Below are 19,076 nucleotides of genomic sequence, written 5' to 3' on the forward strand. Positions count from 1 at the left end.
GAAGTTTATATCACAGCAACACACATTCAAACAGAGATTAAACATTCCTTAGTCTTAAAAATAACCTACTATAGATTGTATATAGGTACTCACACTTTGGAAAACTGTTTAGGAGGGCCTAGTAGAGTTGAACGCATGCATATCCTATAACCCAGCACTTCCATTCCACAAAAACACTATGAATGTTCACCAAGACGTGTAAAAGGATGAGCATACGGCCCTAGAACCAACTATAGCCCCAAATGGAAAATGCCCAAATGTCCATCTACAGAAGTCCATCCACATAGAAAGCATAAATAGATTGTGGTATATTTATATAATGGAATACCATACAGCAATGAAAAGGAGTCACATACAACTACAGGCAAGAACGCAGACTGGACTTACAACTATCATGTTGAGTCAGAGAATTGAGACCTGAAAGAGTAGATTTTTGCATATTTCCATTTACATAAAACCAGGCAAAATGTATTTTTGGCACTAGAAACCAGGAAGGGAGGCTAACACCAGGAAGGAGACATGAGTGGGGGCTCTGGCACGCTCAGAATGTTCTGTTTCTTGATGCAGGTGCCGGCTCCATGGGTATATTAACTTTGTGAAAATCACTAGGCTAAACGCTTCCGATCTGTCACTTTTCTACATGTATGTTACTCTTCAATAAAGTTTATATTAAGTAAAAGAAAGCATCCCTGCCACTGGGGAATTTTCCACTGGCCATGTCAAGCTGCTTCTCACCTTCCTCCTTCTCCACCCCCTTCCCACTCACTTCCTGGAGCCCCACGGGCCCCTTTTATTGGTTTCTAAGGCACAGGAAGCAAGCTGCCTGGCTGCCCTGGCTCCTGTCCCCTCAGGGTTCCCTTTCCCAGGCCTCTCTCTCCACCTCCTCTTCTTGAATAAAGAGAGTTCTCTCCCTAAGAGAAATTCTTGTGCCAGCTTCTAAGAATGCAATTTCCCCCACTGGAAATGATAGGACGGCTTAGGGAGGAGCAGGAAGCCCTGGCAGCACCATGTGGCAGGTACACCTGGAGCCGTAGGGACGTCACCAGCACACCTTCTGCCTCTGGGACTTGCCAGCTGGGAAGCCGTGGAAAATTGACGTTGCTGCTCTGTGCTGCAGATTCCTCTCCTGTGAAATAGCGACAGTGTTAGCATCTACCACAAAGGGTTGGCATTGAGGATCAAATGCGTGAACACGTGACCAGCACCTAGAATATTGCCCGGGATATGTAGGCATCATTACTGCTTTGAACCCCTCATCATACAGAATATCTAACAAAAGAGCTCCACTTCTGTTTTGGTTTTTGCTGTCATATGCCCTGCCATCTTCCTGTACTTAAGACTCTAATACGAATCTAGGCAGGGGAGGGGAGGAGTGTGGTAGAGCGCTGAGAATCAGGACATAGACACTAGGCTTCTCTATAGTCTGAGATTTATACTCCCTCCTCCTTTTTCAAGAAGCACATGGACCCTAGCTGGACCCACCACTCCAGTCTACACAATGGGCCAGACCCAATTAAATCCCTAAAGGGGATCACAACTTGGCTGAAGCCAGGACCCTGCTGTATATACTTTTTGTGTGTGTGTGAAGAAGATTGGCCCTGAGCTAACATCTGTTGCCAATCTTCCTCTTTTTGCTTGAGGAAGATTGTCTGTCAGGTAACATTTGTGCCACTCTTCCTCTATTTTGTATGTGGGATGCTGCCACAGCATGGCTTGATGAGCAGTGTGTAGGTCCACACCTGGGATCCGAACTCACGAACCCCGGGCCGCCAAAGCAGAGCATGCAAACTTAGCCACTACACCACCAGGCCAGCCCTGATACATTTTTAAAATTTCACTTATAGCTAGTAAACTCTCCTCCTTCTTTCTTTTACACACTCACGTGCGTGCACACATTCATTAATCACAACTGGACTTTGAACTTTTAGCTCTTCCTACTCTTTTGAGGACCACAGTTGCTCTTGACCTTTGGATGCTTGCTAGAAGAACAAACAAATGGGATAATAAATTAGCAATGTGTTAAAACAGAAGGCTCCTCACTTGAGAGATTCGAAGCAGGACATAGAAGCCATGAAGAGTCAAGGGTTCCACAGCTAAGGAGGTTGCCCCACGTCAGCATCCTCGATCTCTAAGTTCAAACTCCTTTAGTCCACATTCCCCAGTGCCAAAGTCCCTGAAGAGAGAAGCTGGCTGATCCCCATTGTTGGGAGCCTCTCTGGGTGCAGAAACTTACACCCAGGGTGGAAGGCAGGTCATATCTTAGAAGGATTTCTGCCAGCGTCCTCCCAACACTCCCCACAGTGGGTGTGGGTGGGGTTCGGCTCTTAGAGAAGGAGATGGGTGGGTGGGCGGATTCCCCAAATCTCTGTAACAAAGTTCTGCAATGTGAGGCTGAATTAAATGTTTTGAGAAAAGCTTAGTTATTGCGGCTTTGAGGTATTATGTAACTTCCAGAACTATGCATTAAAGCAGCAATTCTCAACGTGTCATCCCCAAGCCCCTTCCAGCGGTCTGAGATGTCCTCCCTTTTTCAGCTCCACATCTGCGAAAGGCTGGATTCTCTTCTATGCTTAAAGCAAATAACCTCAAAGCAGATCGAAGGCAGAAGGAGATATTTCAGCTGTCCTCTGTAAAGCCGGACATTAGAAAGATTTGTAAAAATGTAAAACAATGTCACTGTTCTTATTTTTTTTCCATTTTGGAAAACACAGTTCCGATAAAAAAATGTTACTTACATTAACATGTAATGGGTTTACTATTGTTATTTTTAAATGATTACATAGGTTGTAACTTTCTCAGTTTTAATTTCTAATATGGTAAGTACTCAGAGATAAAACCCACACAATCAAAAGCTCTCTGGAGTCCTCAGTAACTAAGAGTGTAAGGTGGTCCAGAGGCCAAGAAGTTTGAGAATTGTTGAATGAGAGCAAGACGATGGGGACCACTTTTCCTTTCCCTCCTTTCTTCTGTTCCCTTCCTCCTCCTGGGGCCACCTGTCCCACAGCTCAAAGGGACCCTGGCTCTTGGCCTCTCTTCAACTTCGAGGCATCAAGGGTCCCACCTTGTTCTCTCTCTGCTGGGCTTCTGTGAGGAATCGAGAAAGAGTCAGGGATCTTAATGTACCTCAGCTCCTGGGAGCTTTCCCTGGAAAGCTGAGTCACAAAGAACATTGGGTAAAAAGAGGGTTTTGTATTTCATGTTCTCTGGTTAAAAGCAACCCCAGCTGGAGGTAGAAAATCCGTTCCCTGTGCAGAGAGCCCTGGCAGAAAGACTTGGTGTCTGTTTTGTTCTGAATGCATCTTCCTGGGTATGAATTGACAAGGAAAGTTCTTGCTTCTCTACAAAATAAGCCATCCGTGCTGTGCAAGGGAAAGAGGTCTTGGTAAGAGATGTTCCTATGGGAGAGAGGGCAACTTCCATTGTGGAGAGGAGAGAGAGGGTTTCAATGGCTGGGCATCACTGAAGAATCCCTTAGGAAGCAGCCCCACCCACGACGCCTGATGGCAGGTGGGATGCAGGGGTGCTGAAGAGCGGAAAAGCACATCGCTCCATTTGAACAACGTGTGCAGCAAAAAGGTCTGTGAACAATGAGGGAAGCAGGAAATCTGAAAGTCCCAAGGCTCAAATCTAGTTCTTCTGTTGTCTTTAAGTGAGAGTAAAGAGAAATTTTCTTCTCAAAGGTCTTTCCTCTTCAAAGACAAAGAGACGAAGCTGACTACCTGGGTGGAACCCTAGCTCTGCCGCTTGCTGTGTGAACTCTCTGTGTCTCAGTCTCCTAATCTGTAAAATGGGGATAGTAATAGCTCCTACTTCAGGGGGTCGTTGTAAGGATCAGCCTGACACACTCAAGCACTCATGAAATCTGAAACATCATCGTTATTCAGGTAAGCGTCTATTAAAGAGTTAGGCAGCTGTGATGGTGGTGGTGGTAGGAGTATAAGAATTCACAACCCCCTCGGGCTGACTGAGCCACCGTCTGCAGCAGAAGCAAGTCCTTCTGTTTCTAGGAGGACATGGAAAAGCGCTCTTATGTTTGAATGATTCCAGTGTGAAGTTCAGGAAGTTTTTTGGTCTCATCAAGAGCAATCCAGATTGCAGCTAACAATTTTTCTTGGAGAGTTCGTGAGGCTGGAGGGGAGCGGCGGGAGAGGGAAGGGACAAATGGGGACGTGAGAGAGTGGGAGAAAGAGGAGTTAGAGACTGTCGTGGTCACGAAGAATCGAGGATACATAAAAAGACTCCTTACTCTCTTTAAAGGCAGACAGTGAAACACAGGTTTGCACCCCACTGAGGCCAGCTCCCCCGCTTAGACTGGGCAAACTGTGGATGGACCACCACCAGCACTTTGTATTCCCACCTTCACTTCCAGTCTGCACCTGCTGCCCCAGTTTTGGCACCAAAGACCTACATCCCAGTGAAGCATTCAGTCCCAGGCAAAACAGGATGGTGAGCACTAACACCCCCGTCCGCTCCTCAAATCTTAATGAGGAAATTTACTCACGTATATGCTTCGTATGTAAAACTCCTGTGACTCCTTCCCAAGAACACCTGAATGATCATATTTGCTGAAAGACAAAGGAAAACACCTCCTGGGATGCTTTTTCAGACCCTGCCAGCCAAGAGCAGCCTCCCTGCTGCAGTGACTTGGACCCCAAATTCACTCCTGTTGGGTGTGGTGGCAAGAGTAATTTACCAACATCCTCTTCCTTTCTATCTCTCACCTTATTTAGCAGGAAGAAATTTGTTAAAGACGAAAGACCTTGTGGAGCTGGGAGGAAGAGAGAGATAAATTACAGGAACCAATATGGTTGGTCATAGGAGTACAGCTCATCCTAAACCAATAAGGGGGCATCTCATCCCATATGCAAGCCCCCAGTTCTTCCATGCTTATCTGCCTAGGATGCTTGAGCTGAGATCCCCTGTTGAGTAGGAGACTGGTCTGATGACTTGGGTTTTCCAAACTAAAATTCTGAGATTCTGACCCCAGCGAAGCCTCTCTTATCGCAGGGACAGTGTCCACGGATGGGCCTTCCTGGGTGTTTCCAGACATTTTCCCTAGTTTGAGTCACCACCATTGTCCCATACCCACAGGGCCTTCAGGAACAGCAGCTGCCCTGAAGCAGCTAGTTCTGGGTTAAGAGGAAGTAGCTAGACTAGCATAGGACAATGTCCCCTGGAGCAACAGTTGACCTACAGATTCAGCCAGGAGTGGTCCTCCTTGGATGGGTCCATGGGGATAGCTGTGACTATTAGTAACAAGTAACTGAAACTAACAGGGTAACTAAAGAGAAGCGGGAATTTATTAGAAGGATATGGAGTCGTTCGCAGACTCAAAGGAAAGCTGAAAAACCAACTTGAAAATTACAGAATAGGGCAGTAACTAAGGTGTAGTCTCTTCAGCATCCACTGCCAGCATCAGTCAGCTCCAACCATCTTTAGTCTCTCTGCAAAAGATGAAATTCCCAGAAGACAGTTGCATGGCCAGCTTTAGTTACATACCTGCTCCTTGACTGGGCAACTTTTTTTTTTTTAAGATTTTATTTTTCCTTTTTCTCCCCAAAACCCCCTGGTACATAATTGTGTATTTTTAGTTGTGTTTCCCTCTAGTTGTGGCATGTGGGATGCTGCCTCAGCATGGCTCCATGAGCGGTGCCACGTCCACACCCAGGATTCGAACCAGAGAAACCCTGGGCTTCCCAAAGTGGAGCATGTGAACTTAACCACTCAGCCACAGGGCTAGCCCCTGACTGGGCAACTTTATTGGTAGTACCTAATGGCCAAGGGTGGGATAGGAGGGGAGACAGTTATTTTAACCAAAGAAGGTGCCACGGATGATGAGCAGGCCAAACATTAGATGTCCATTACAGGAATATTTCCCCAATGGCAAACCTGCTCAGAGGGATTTGACATCCCTGACATCCACCTCCTGGATTTTAGAGGCGGAGGCCAGAGGTGGGCTTAGCAATTCAGTGCGAAGCTGATAGTGTGACAGACAGCACACTATCAAAAAGTGTTTCATTATAAAATTGGTGATATCCTCATTGAATAAATTTAGAAATCACAGAAAAGTCTAGAAAAGAGAATTTTAAAAGTTGTCTATTATCCTATTACTCAGAGATAACCACAGTTCATTTTTCAGAGTGTTTCTCTCCTTCTACGGATTCTTGACACAGTTAGGACACATCGTGTATGATTTTGTATTGGATATGTAAGTACAACATATCAGTCCAACAACTACTGGAGGAATATCTCTGTAACATTGACCCATAAAATGGACTTGACCTGTAGCTTTCTTCCCAGGTGGAAGAGGCAGAGGAACCCCTCTTTGGCCTGTAGTTTCACCAACACTGGTGACCAAGCATCTACTTCGCCCAGACTGGGAAGTTGCCTAGGCCTGCCCTCCATTCCTAAGAGGTTCCATCTGGACACCAACCTAGGTGGACAAGAGCTTCTGCAGACACAGTCCTGTGTGAGGAAGGGCCCCCACCCCCATGTTAGAGCCCACGGAAGCTCTTTATGTTTATGCTTCAGGGGACTGTGACTGTAGATCATTCCTGTAGGTTCTGAAGAATTTCTACATTGTCCTTCTGACATGCTGAGATCACATTTCCATCTGATGTTTGAAGGAGACACTACCTTTGTTAAGTCACTTGAAATGATGTCAAGAATATACTTCATGAGGAAGAGTAAAATTACTAGGAGCATGGGATCATGGGAGAATCCTAGTCAAAATAAAGCTGTAACCATCTTCATAGTGTGCCATGTATATACAGATGTGTGTACTCAAATTCCTGAACCTGTGTATTTAAGAATCTAAAACTGAGAGCTTGCTTATTTTAACCTTTGCTGACATTTGCTAAGGGATGGAATTCGTGGTGCAATAAGAGTTCAGAAGTCTATCACTTGGAGTTAGAATAATCTGTACAACTCCTGCAATGGACTCTCAGGAGAGTAGGCCATATTCCTGTTAACAGAGTCCACTCTCAGAATTGGGTGGAATCACTCTAGGAAGACTTCAGCATTTTTCCATAGAGGAATATTATTCATCTTTGCTTTTTAACTCATCCCATGTGACTCAGGGGCCAGCCTCCCAATCTAACCTCTGGGAAAACTTGCTTTCTTTACTAAAACACTTCATCAGAAAGGGGCTCCCTAGGTCAAGGCTGGGGAACACTGGGGAACGCTAGGCTTGGTCTAGTGATACACAAGGGACTTCAGCATAGGGGGCTCTTACCTCTCAGATTACTCCTTCTATGAGCCTTTCATGAGCTCCCTTACTTCCCTCATTTCTTATTATTGTTCCTCAGGAGTCTGCCTCAGCCCTCTTCTTTTTTCAGTCTATTCCTTCTCCTCAATCATCTTTTCCACTCCTGGGGTCTAAAGGTCTGTGGAATTGTGGCTCCTGAATCGGTGTCTCTAGCTTAGCTGTCTTTCAAGTTCCAGGTGCAATTATCCACAGGCTACTCCACATTTCTACCTTAAAGTTGTCACTAGCACCTCAAGTTCAACATGTCCCCCAAACTTATTTTCTTCCTATGTACAGAACAGCATGCACAAAGTCCTGAATGAGGTGGAATGAGTGAGACTTCAAGGAAGGCCATTGTGGCGGAAGTGTAATGAATTAGAAGAATAGTGATGGCAGAGGAGACTGGAGAGGTAGGCAGAGGCACCATTGTTTAGCACTTTGTAAGGATTTTGGCCCTTCTTCTAGGAGGACAGAGAAGACTTTGAAGCCTTTAGGGTGGTGGGGTTGAGGGATGATAGATTTATATATGAAAACCAGCCTGGCTGCAATGTGGAGAATGGACTGGATGGGACCTGAGTGGATATAGGGGGAAGGTGATCCCATTGGCTTCCTTCCTGCCATCCCAATAGCCATGATCCCCAGGCCAGACTCAGGCTATCTCTTGTCTTCCAGCAGAAGACACCTCTGCTGTTGTCCTCTTACAATGAACCTTCAGTGTGGCTGTCGGACTTACCTCTCAACTTCTCTCACAGAAAAGAAAATCAGTGATTCTTCATTATGCTCAAAATAAAGTCCGAACTCCTTAGCTAGCCCACAAGTTCCTTCAAACCGGGCCCTTGTCTCCCTCAGTGTTACATCCAACCACTTGTCCTCAAGTATCCTATGCCTTAGCCCTTAAAAAGGGGATTCGTGAGCTGGATAGCAGTTTGAGGGGAAGGCCCAGAGAAGTAGAAGTATGAGAGCCAAAGCTGAGGCTGAGCCCGAGGTCCAGGGTGTTGATCCAGCTGAGATCACAGGAAACTGGCCCCAGTGGGGTTTTCAGGTAGTTGGCTGTAGGAGAATCAAAGACCAACATTTGGGAAGCACTCGAGGACAGGGCATCTGGAGGTGTGGATGCAAGACCGGATGTGTAGTTGTTCAGAGGTGACTGAGGACAGGATCCTGAGCACTGAGAGATGAGAGCTTAAAAGCAGGACCCTAGCCACCAGAGAAATGAGGTTCCAGAATAGCTGGGACACCAGCTAGTAAAAAATGGGCAGGACTCATAGACTCGGGGCTCAGAAGCTCAAGGTCAAAGGCTGACTTGACAATAAGTTGGTAAGGAGAACCATGGGAAAGCTCTTTCTATTCTACATAGAAAGAGCCCAGGAGCCAGAACAAATCCTGGAGTGTAAGGGTAAGGCTAAGCAAGCATCAAGTCAAGGCTAGAGCTGGAAGGGCAGGGAGAAGGGAGCAGGCAGCTCCTTCCACGGCCCACACCACGATCTTCACAGCCACAGCTAGCCCTCAGGGCAAGTACAAGTCAAGGGCACTAAAGGTTAGCCCCATGGACCCCAAAGAGCTATGATTGCTCCGTGAACCTATCCAACTCCAAGCTGAATGAAATCTCCACATTGATGTGGTTCTGAGAGTCACTTTGTAACTTTAAGGAGGGTCTCTGGAGACCATGACTGTGTACAGTTCACATGGTAACCAGAAGACTATGACATACTTAGAGGGTGGTGAGGTCATAGAACACAAGCTTTAAAGTAAGTGAATCATGTGTGCCTCATTTATTTTTAAAGGAAACTTCTGAGAAGAGCTTAGGACAATTTTTTCCCCCCGAGTGCCATTTCCCAAAGGTACTCACAAAACAATAACGTGTGACTGTAATGGCTGCACTGAGTTGTCTTTTGGATAGTGTTAGAAGGGACATAAAGAAGGTGGACAGAGAACTAAGGCAATTGAGATGCATCGACGAGCTGAGCACACGATGCCTGTGCGACTTGTACATGCACCCGTACTGCTGCTGTGACCTGCACCCCTATCCGTACTGCCTGTGCTATTCAAAGCGATCACGCAGCTGCGGCCTGTGTGACCTGTATCCGTGTTGCCTGTGCGATGTCAAGCTGTACTGTCTTCGACCATCTCTCAGAAGTTTGGAGAGGAAAGCCATTAGAGCCATAGAGGACGAAAAGAGAGAGCTTGCCAAGTAAAAAACTTTTTTAGATTTTTATAGTTGGTCTATTAGCCTTATCAGTGGGAATAAGGGGGAAAATGTGACAATCAATACTTGAACAAAGATAAAAAGGGTTCAGGATAATGACTCTGGTGACTTAGCAAAGATTTAAGAAAAGAAGAGTAAATGGGTCCATGATGGGAATTGTAAGATCCTCAAAAGACAATGTAACGACGTCGATTGGCAGGGTTGTTGTTGGTTTATAGCAGGAGTGCCAACATGATAAATAATGTGGCTTTAATGAGGGTAAGAAACAGGGGGTATCATTAAAAAGCTATTGGAAGCAGCCAACTAAACATTTTTTCTAGTTATGAGTAAAGCGATTTGAGTATATTTGGACTTACAGAAATGACTACAGGAGAAGTAATAATAATTGATCAAATCCTTAATGTTTGCCAGAGGCTTCAAGAGCAGGGGAGCAAATTGAACAATAGAGGCATTTCCTCGCCTCTGTAGGAAAACCTATCTCCCATTCCCCAACTCCAGACAAAGACTGAAAATTCATCTGGAGTTGGGTCTATTATGTCGGCCTCCCGCTCCCACGCCTGTAAATGTTGTGCAAATAAATTATGGAACTGAGAGTTGCAGCCTTCAGAATAATGTTGAAAAGGTTTTAATAGAATTGGGTAATTTTAAAAGCCGGTTTTAAAAGTCTTGATTTGCTTACATTTTACTTTTTGGTCTAGGGAAGGCTTTTCTTTTCTAACTTTGTACACATGCCATTTAATCTGTTAATACTGATGAAAAACATGATTGAAAGCACTGACCCTGGTTAAACAAATTCTGGGACATTCATACAATGGAGTGATATGCAGACGTAAAAAGGATTGATGAAGCACCTTATGTATTGACATACTAAGCGAAAAAAGCAAGGTGCAGAAAAACTATTTATGTGCTATTTTTTAAAAGATAGGCACAAACAGATTTTTTTTAATTAAAATATATTTGACATATTGTGTAAATTTAAGGTGTACATGTTAATTTGATACAATGATATATCGTAATATGATTGCCATTTTAGGATAATTAGCGCCTCCATCATGTTAAGTAATTATCAGTCCTTTTTAGTGGTTGGAATAATTAAGTTCTAGTCTCTGAGCAAGTCTGATGATTATAACACAATATTGTTGTCTATATTCACTATACTGTGCACTAGCTCTCTAGGACTCACTTACTACTTGGTGTAAGTTTGTGCGCTTAAATAATGTCTGTCCTGTCCTGATGATAGATTGATTAGAGAGAGACAGACAGGCAGACAGATAGAGGATGGGTGGAGAGGGAGAAAGGGACCATGGACAACAGTGGCAGTGATCTTCCCTGGAAAGGGCAATAAAGCAATTATTGTCCAGGTCATCAGTCACCAAAGCTCACAGGAATGGACCTCCCTCAATGGTATGGGATGGGGCTATTGCTTATAAACTCATCTATACTCAATTCGAACCAAATTTCATTTTTACTCAGAGTACCAACTTACATCAATCGTGCGCCCTGTGAGTCAGGGATTCTTTTTTAATCTTTGGTCTAAATGAAGGGGTCCTGGGGAGCAGGTCTGTGTCCATGCTCCATGGCCTTTGACTACTTGACTACCCTTGATCCAAGTCCTTTCAGCCTGTGTCCCCTGGCTGTCCCTACTCTCAGACTCTCCAGGTGAGAATATGTCTCTGTTCTTTACCATCTGGGGGCCCTCCGCCTCTTCAAGGATCCCTGATTTCCTAGTATGCAGGAGACACAACTTCAAGCTTAGTTCTCAACAGTGTTGTTTATACTCGAGGTAACGTTTTCTACCTGACAGTGTCTGGATTTTTGCTAATTTTTTTTTCTGTGCCTGCAGCAGTATATGAAGCTGGCAACATCTCTATGTTAATCCCCAGATCTCTGAACTGATAACTCCGAGTCCATTTTGGAAATGGCCTCAGGCTTGCCCTCTTGCATCTCCTCCCGGGCACTTTTCTTCCCATTCATACCACCTTGTGAAACCCCCCTAGGTTTATTTCTGACAGCTTGACATTTCACTATCCAGAAGGGCTTAGTGTCTCCTGCAAACCTAAATGTTCAATTTTCCTGAATATGGATGAAAATGTTAAACTCTGATCCAGCCCCGACCCCAGAGGACTCCCACTGTTAATATTTTTTCTTCCAGTGAAATGCCTCTCTTTTCTTAGCTCTCAGCTAGCTCCCAATCCATGACCAAATAGATCCAGAAATGCCATGTTGATTCAATTTTTTAAACAATCTTTGGTGTGAAAACTTGCCTGAGGCTTTTTGAGTTTAGAAATCATATTCACATGACATTTTACCCCCTTAAAGGAGGCTAGCAGTTAGGTACAACATATCCTTTCAGATGCCAGGCCGTGTCATCCAGAAGGTTCTTTGCCCAACAGGAAAGTAAGATTCCCTGGTCTGTGGTTGCCATGGCCTCAGTGGAATTGTTTTCTGTGTGAGAGTCAATCTGCTCTGACAATTCACTTGCCCCCATAAGTTTCTCGAGCATTCCCGAGTACATGTTATTTGATTGATGTGTATGTGGGTGCGCATGTGTGAGTGTGTCGTATTTTTTTAGACTGGGTATAGAAGGTCCAATCCACTTCTATTGTTTACTGAGCAGATGCTTCAAAAGACACCTTGGCAGTATCTTCCTTAGGACTCAAGTAAGTACTTTTGATTCTTTAGCTTCTTTCATATTTTCTTTTCCTCCTCAAATTACCTTTTACACCCCAAACACTAGCAGTTTCCCTGCCTCTTCCTTCCTCTTCTGGATTGAGAGGGAGTGAGGTAAAGGAATTTGGTTTCCTTCCTAAGCAGCCACGCAGCAGCCTGCCGTAAGTGTGCGCCTGATTCACCAGAACTCTTCTCGGGCTTCCTGACCTCTGTCCTAAAGTGGCGGCAACAAACAAAAGCCAGCCTCTCCTCCATCCGGCCTTTTGGAGTTTGTTACCTAGTTAATGGATGCCCTGTTGCAGCTCTGGCATCTGGCACTAGGCCTTGTGGGCAAAGGAACCTCGGTTTGCAGCCGCATGGTAGGGGTGCATTGGCCTCAACCCTGCGCCCTTTACGGGTACCTGGAAACTAATCCTGAGACCGCGCTAACCTCCACTCACCCCAGTGTCTGTGGTTTGCCAGAAGCTCAATGAGAAATTCCCTTGAAAACCCCCACATGAGGGGCACCATCTTCTGAAAACTTCGAAAATTTGCCTTCTCATTTGTTTTCTTGTTTACCCTTTCACACTCTGAGTGAGAGGTTTCCACTGAATCACTCACTCCGTGAGGCGAGGTGGATGACTGTCAGCCCTCAGGGTGTGTTCTTTGCCAGTTAGCAGTGCCCCTCGAGGTCTGAGCCCTCAGGGAAATCTTTCCTCCCGGCCATTCGCTGACCCACGGGTCAGGGCATACTAAGTGTGGGAAGCCCGCAGAGAGGAACCCTGGGGCTTTATGGCTGGGGAAAGGTGGGCTTTCCCACTGAGAGGAGAGCCCCCCTCTTTCCCTCTGTGTCCCTGCAGAGGTGGAAGCCAGCTGGGCCTGCCTGGTCCTCTCTCATCATGATCTCTTCGTACCATAGGTCTTTGAGCCCAGTCACCCCACAGCTGCAGGGGGAGAGGTTGCTGCCCATCTAAGCCAAATGCATGTCTACTATTTGGGTTGACCTTGTTGTTTAATGATACAGGACTTCTGGCTTGGTGACTGAAAGCCTCAAGTTTCGGGGAAGTCTGTGTAAGGAGGAGCCTGGTACAGTGATAAACAGACTTACGCTCTATTGAGTGAAAATTCTGTGCCTAGCACTTCATCTTCATTTAATCTTTGTAACGTCTTGTCCGTCTTAGAGATGATGACACAGATTCAGCGGCAACGTTCTTGATCACTAGGAGGTGGGAGAGCAGGGGCTTGAAGCCAAGTTTCCCTGAGTCTGCAATCCATGCACTTAGCTGTCTGGACTGTGGTTCTTAAAGGGTGGTCTCTGGACCACCAGCAGCAGCAGCATCACTTGGAACTTGTTAGAAATGCAGATTCCTTCTTTTGGGGGGTGGTGGTGAGGAAGATTAGCCCTGAGCTAACATCCGTACCAATCTTTCTCTATTTGGTTTGTGAGACACCACCATAGCCTGGCTTGACCAGCAGTATGTAGGTCTGTGCCAGGGATCCGAATCCACGAATCCCGGGCTGCCGAAGTGGAGCGTGAGAACTTAACCACTGTGCCATGGGGCCAGCCCCTAGACACGCAGATTCTTGGCTCCTCCCCGGACCTGCTGAGTCAGACACTCTGGGGCTGAAGCCAGCTGAGCCACCTGTGTTTTAACAACCCCTGCAGGTGACCCAGATGTACCTGTATTGTGCTCCTGTTGAGTCACACTGCTCTTCAGTATCACCCAAAATTCTGGAGAGGAGACACAAGGCAGAAAAAGAAGGAAAGGGAGAAGGAAGAAGAGAAAGGGAAAGATGTGTTGGAAAGGCGGAATCGCGTTCAGTGGGTCTTCAGAAGGGGTCTAAATCGAGAGAAAAAGCAAAGTCCTTGGAACACGGCTAGAGGAGGACCTGCCCCCCTTTGCTCCTGGATAGAGATAGGCCTTTTTGACGTCTTCATTACTTTATTCATCAGCAGGCTGAATGTGATTTACGTCTTGTGAAGATGCTGACTGGATTGCTCATCACTGCTGTGGGCAGTGGGTTTCACCTTCAGGAGCTTGGTTGTACAAACAGGTGAAATTTGGCTTCAGCAGGAAGAGGCGGCAGCTGAGAGTGGCCGACACAGACACCAGCTGCCCACTCGCTTTTCCCCAGCTTTCCTAAGAGGCTTCTGCCACAGACCAAAGGGGCTGATTTCCCTGCATTTACTGTGGCAAAGCTCCACTCTCAAGATAACAAGTATAGGAGGCAATCTCCCTTTGCCCAGAACCCCACAGAACCGTGGAAAACCCCATGTGGGGTGATGGGTACATTGTCAGGCAGGAGTCAAGTTGCAAGTTCAGAGTTGAGTCTGATGAGTAAAATGCGGCTTCTGTAATTTCTCCTAAACCCACACATCCCCACTGATAAACCCTGACCTAGGGGCAAAAGGAAGAAGAAAGCTGACCTGGCCAAGAGTTTTTAGGCAATTTCCTGAAGATCCACATTGGTGAGAGCCCTGTGCAGCTGCTGCAGGGGCAGAGGGGCCAGAGCGACAGGAATAGAGGAAGGGGGGATCTAAGCAGCAAAATACATGAAATTGTCTCCCGAGACTCAGGTTGCTAAGAGGAGATGGACCTGGGAGCCAGCTTTGGCTTATAGATCTGGCTCCCAGACCCATCTCCGGTGGAGGGCAGGAGGGCTTTGCTGGACTCAGCGTGGCGGTAGCCGGAGGGCCCTTCTTTGTGAGGCTCAGTCCTGTCCTCACGGCAGGATTTGATAGTCTCATCTTCTACTGGAAGGTCGGAGCTGAACAGGACTCTGACTCTCAGCACGCACCATGGGAGGTTCTTACGAGACCCAGGGGGCACCTGTTCTGCTCTGCGCTTCACTCTTAGCCTTGGCTGTTGGGACTTTGAGCCAGTGGTCCATCCAGAGAGGGCATGGGGCATCTTTGTGAGCTATTCTCTGACCATCCAGGGAGATAGAGTGCTTTTTCTTCTGTGTTTCTCACAGAGATGAAGGTTTTAAAGAAGGTCCAGTTCTCTTCCTTTCTCCTTAGTATGGCCTACGGGTACCTTGGCACTCCCAGGGCATGAAAGACGCCTGTGTCTCACGCCACCCCCACGTTCCTTGGGGCCAGGGGTGGAAATGGAGCTGAGGGATAGTCACAGTCCTCTGGGTGCCTTGCATATATTTTCTGTTGGCCTCAGCATCTCCTAGGACCACATTTATTTGATCGTTTTGAAATTAGCCGCTAAGTCTTGGATTGTAAGCTGCAGTACAAGGGCTCATGCTGTTGTTAAACCAATTGTGTTAGGACTTATCAAGTGAAAATGAAGTCAAAGCAGTAGGTATAGCATGATTTCATAAGAACATGCTCAAAACTCTCTATATGGATATAGAAATACACATGGAAGAAAGTCGAACGCCGAAACGTTAAATAAGATTATGGATATTTTAAAAGTTTTCCATCTTTTTGCTTATCTGTATTTTCTAAGTTTTCTACAATGAACTTATGTAACAAAAAGAAGTTAATGTATAAACAAAATTCAGCATAAAAAGTAAAAATTAAAAATGTATCTCAAACCAGTCAATCAATCATAGAGTCCAGACTCCTCAAACTGAAAGAGGTTCCAGAAATCACACATTCCAAGAACTCCCTTTGGAGGCCAAGAGATGCAAGAAGATTTGCCAGGAGGGTCTCTTAGAACATAAAAGAGGACTTTTGGTTTTTTTCCCTAATACTAAGGGATAAAAAGACGACCATGTCAGAGCATTAGGTCGCTTTTGGAAGGACCAGGTGATTAGAAGGAAAAGGGACCCTGAGCAGGGCCAGAGCAGTAGGGCCAGCGCCGGGAGGCCGTGACCACGAGTCGGGGGTTTTCATCACACGGGCTCTGTCAAACTGATGGTTAAAATCATAGCCTTGGCCTTAAACAGGCCTGAATCTGAATCTAGGCTCTGCCATTCATGACATTTACTGTGTCCCCATCTGTAAGAAGGAGATAATTACATCTGCATTACAGGGTTATTGTAAAGATTAAATGAAACAATGCCTTTAACAGCTTAGCACTTTCCATGGCAACTGTAAAAAAAAAAGAGAGAACCCTAACTCCTAAGCACGTGCCAAGCACTATCATATATATTTTTCATTCATTAACTAACGTAAGCCTCACAACAACCCTAAAAGTAGGTCACTATTGTCCCAATTTTACAGATGAGGAAATGAGGCACAGAGAGGTTAAGTAACTTGTCCACATGGCAGAGCCAAGATTTGAACCTAAACACTCTGGCTTCAGAGTCTGTGCTCTCAGGCACTTTGCTTTACTACCTCTGATGTATCATAAGCGATCAGTTAGTGTGAGCTGCTGTTATTATTGTTTTATTATTAAGGATTCACACAGCAGGACTGCTAAGCAGCAACAAGGCAGCTCTGTGGGCACTGTGGAGGTCTGTGTTTGCTGCTCCAGGGGCCACAGGCACCTGTCGGGGGTGGAGGGGTGGGAAGAGGACAGCCCCGGTTTGCAGTATTTACCAGTTGCCATGGTGTAAACATCCCCACCTTGACGATCTCAAGCTACCGACATGAGGTCGCAGGGTGAGGGGGTGGGGAGAGATGTGCACAACCAGTCCTTACGAGCTGGTAGGACCCGGATCCAGCACACAGCCCCTCCAAGCTGACTCTTCCCGCTGGTGCCAGCCATGCAGAGTCCAGAGCAGCCTCCCGGCAGCAGGACGATGTCTCAGGCCCTGGTGGGCAGAGCCGGGCTGGGGCACTTCTGCCTTGTGTTTGTTGACAGAGCTTTCAGGCTGAGTCTGTGTGATGGTCCAGTAGTGGCACCAGTCCCTTGGACCAGCGGGGCTGGGTTCTGATGCTGACAGACGTCTTTCAAACACGGATTTTAAATGGTATCTTATTAGCTGGATCACCTTTAAAAAAGAAACAAACCTGAGAGTCTACATATGCTAGTAGTAATAATAACGATCATGATAATAATTAAGCAGGATTTGTAATGTGCCCAGCACAGTGTTGAGCCAAATCCATAATCTCATCTAATCCTCCCACAGCCCTATGATGTGGGTGCTGTTATTATCTCCATTTTACAGATAAGGAAACTGAGGCACAGAGAGGTTAAGGAAACCGCCCCAAGCTCCACAACTACTAAAAGGAAGATCTGGGACTTAAATACGAGAGAGAGATCTGGAAGGCCAAGCACCCATCTGTTGTTAACAGAGGTTTTCCTGTGGGAGAGTGTGATGTACACAGGAGGATTCTCAGTTTTTACTTGATACACTTCTGTGAAGTTTGACTTTTCACAAGGACGAGAGTTTACTCTTGCTAGTTAAGAAATAGAGTTCAGAATATTGCTTCTTAAGCTGTGTCTGAGTTCCGAGGTCTGAGCTTCTTCTTCCCATCTTTCCTTTTTCTAAATCCCAGACTGAGAAGAACAACGAATAGAATTCTGGCCTCCTCTTGCTGTAGCAGTAACATTTTAGGATCGGTGAACGTCTGCGGCTTTGAACCTGATCAAGTCAAAGTTCGGGTGAAGGATGGAAAGGTATGTGTGTCAGCCGAGCGGGAGAACAGGTACGACTGCCTTGGCTCGAAGAAGTACAGCTACATGAACATCTGCAAGGAGTTCAGCTTGCCCCCGTGCGTGGACGAGAAGGACGTAACGTACTCCTACGGGCTCGGCAGTTGCGTCAAGATCGAGTCTCCATGCTACCCTTGCATCTCTCCCTGCAGCCCCTGCAACCCGTGCAACCCCTGCAACCCCTGCAGCCCCTGTAGCCCCTGCAGCCCATGTGACCCTTGCAACCCCTGCAACCCTTGCTATCCCTGTGGGAGCCGATTTTCCTGTAGGAAGATGATTTTGTAGAGTGTAGGAACTCATAACTTAGCAGAAGTCCGTACTCCAGCCAGGCAGCTCTTCCAGTGTTTCTCTTCCCCTTCCCGTGACCTGTGTTATTCAGGTACATAAGCAACCGAATACATAACTGCAATCCACTGGTGTTGTGTGAAGTCTCTGAGTTGAACCCACTGCAGGAGCCCTGCCCAGTCAGTGGGCATCGGAAGAATTAATGGATGGGAACAGAAGATGAGATGCTGAGATCTGCTGTCCTTGTGGCCCCCTCCATACTCAACTATTGCCTAATTCCAGGGAAAGATACTTTTTTTTGGTGGGCATTCCCAGACACTGTTTTTCTAAACGATCCAGCCCAGAAACCAAACTGCCAAAGCAGAAACACACTAGTCAGGGTTGAAGGCAATGCAAAGCTACTGCAGTGGGGAGCGCTGGACAGAGTGACTCCTCGAGCACAATGTGGTTGGGATTTTTACTGGGGCAATGGTCAGAGTACAAAAGGAGGAGGGGGCATGGTCATTGACCCAGGGTGGGGTGGCCGTACAGCTTGTGTTTCTCTACATTCCTCTGATTTGGAGGAATGGCCAGCACTGGTTCCAGGTAGTTCGCAACCTCCTCAGGATTTATTTCAACCGTCTGCTTTTTTCTCAATTTCTGAAACTCCTTTAGGCACAGAAGTTCATTTCAAAGTTCATAAGTGGAAAAGCACAGCTTTCACAAAATGATAGCATAGTTCACCTGAACGTGAATCCTCATGGACATACCCAAGAGCCGTTCATGACTGCCAAACAGAAATAGGTTTAAACGAAGAAGGAGGTGATGGGCAGGGATCAGAACGAGGAGACTGGCTGGTTTCAGACCTGACTCTTGCCAGGAACATAAAACCCTCACATTTGCACACTACGTCTTTCATCAGTCTCAACTGCATCTGGGTTAAAGCAGTGGTTGTCAGCCTTGGCTGCACATGGGAACCACTTGGGGAGCTTTGAAAACATGGATGCCAAACCATAAAGAAAAAAAAAAACTTAAAAAAATGTTTTAAAAAAGAAAAAACATTACCAATGCCTGGGTCCCGTCTCCAGAGATTCTAATGTAATAGATTTGAGGTACAGCCTGGGCGTTAAGACTTTCAAAAGCCTCCCCAGGT

At 46.2% G+C, this 19,076-nt stretch overlaps 1 protein-coding gene across 1 annotated transcript; it reads left to right on the plus strand.

The window, feature by feature from the left end:
* Positions 1-8,950: 8,950 nt before the first annotated feature.
* ODF1 (outer dense fiber of sperm tails 1) lies at positions 8,951-18,072 on the plus strand. The gene is made up of 2 exons (XM_001493794.5): positions 8,951-9,437; positions 17,503-18,072. Exons 1-2 carry the CDS (start codon positions 9,118-9,120, stop codon positions 17,942-17,944), a joined length of 762 nt encoding a protein of 253 aa, XP_001493844.1. The 5' UTR covers positions 8,951-9,117; the 3' UTR covers positions 17,945-18,072.
* The last annotated feature ends 1,004 nt before the right edge of the window (positions 18,073-19,076 follow it).

This window comes from Equus caballus, chromosome 9, assembly GCF_041296265.1.
Source record: "Equus caballus isolate H_3958 breed thoroughbred chromosome 9, TB-T2T, whole genome shotgun sequence".
NCBI lineage: Eukaryota > Metazoa > Chordata > Mammalia > Perissodactyla > Equidae > Equus > Equus caballus.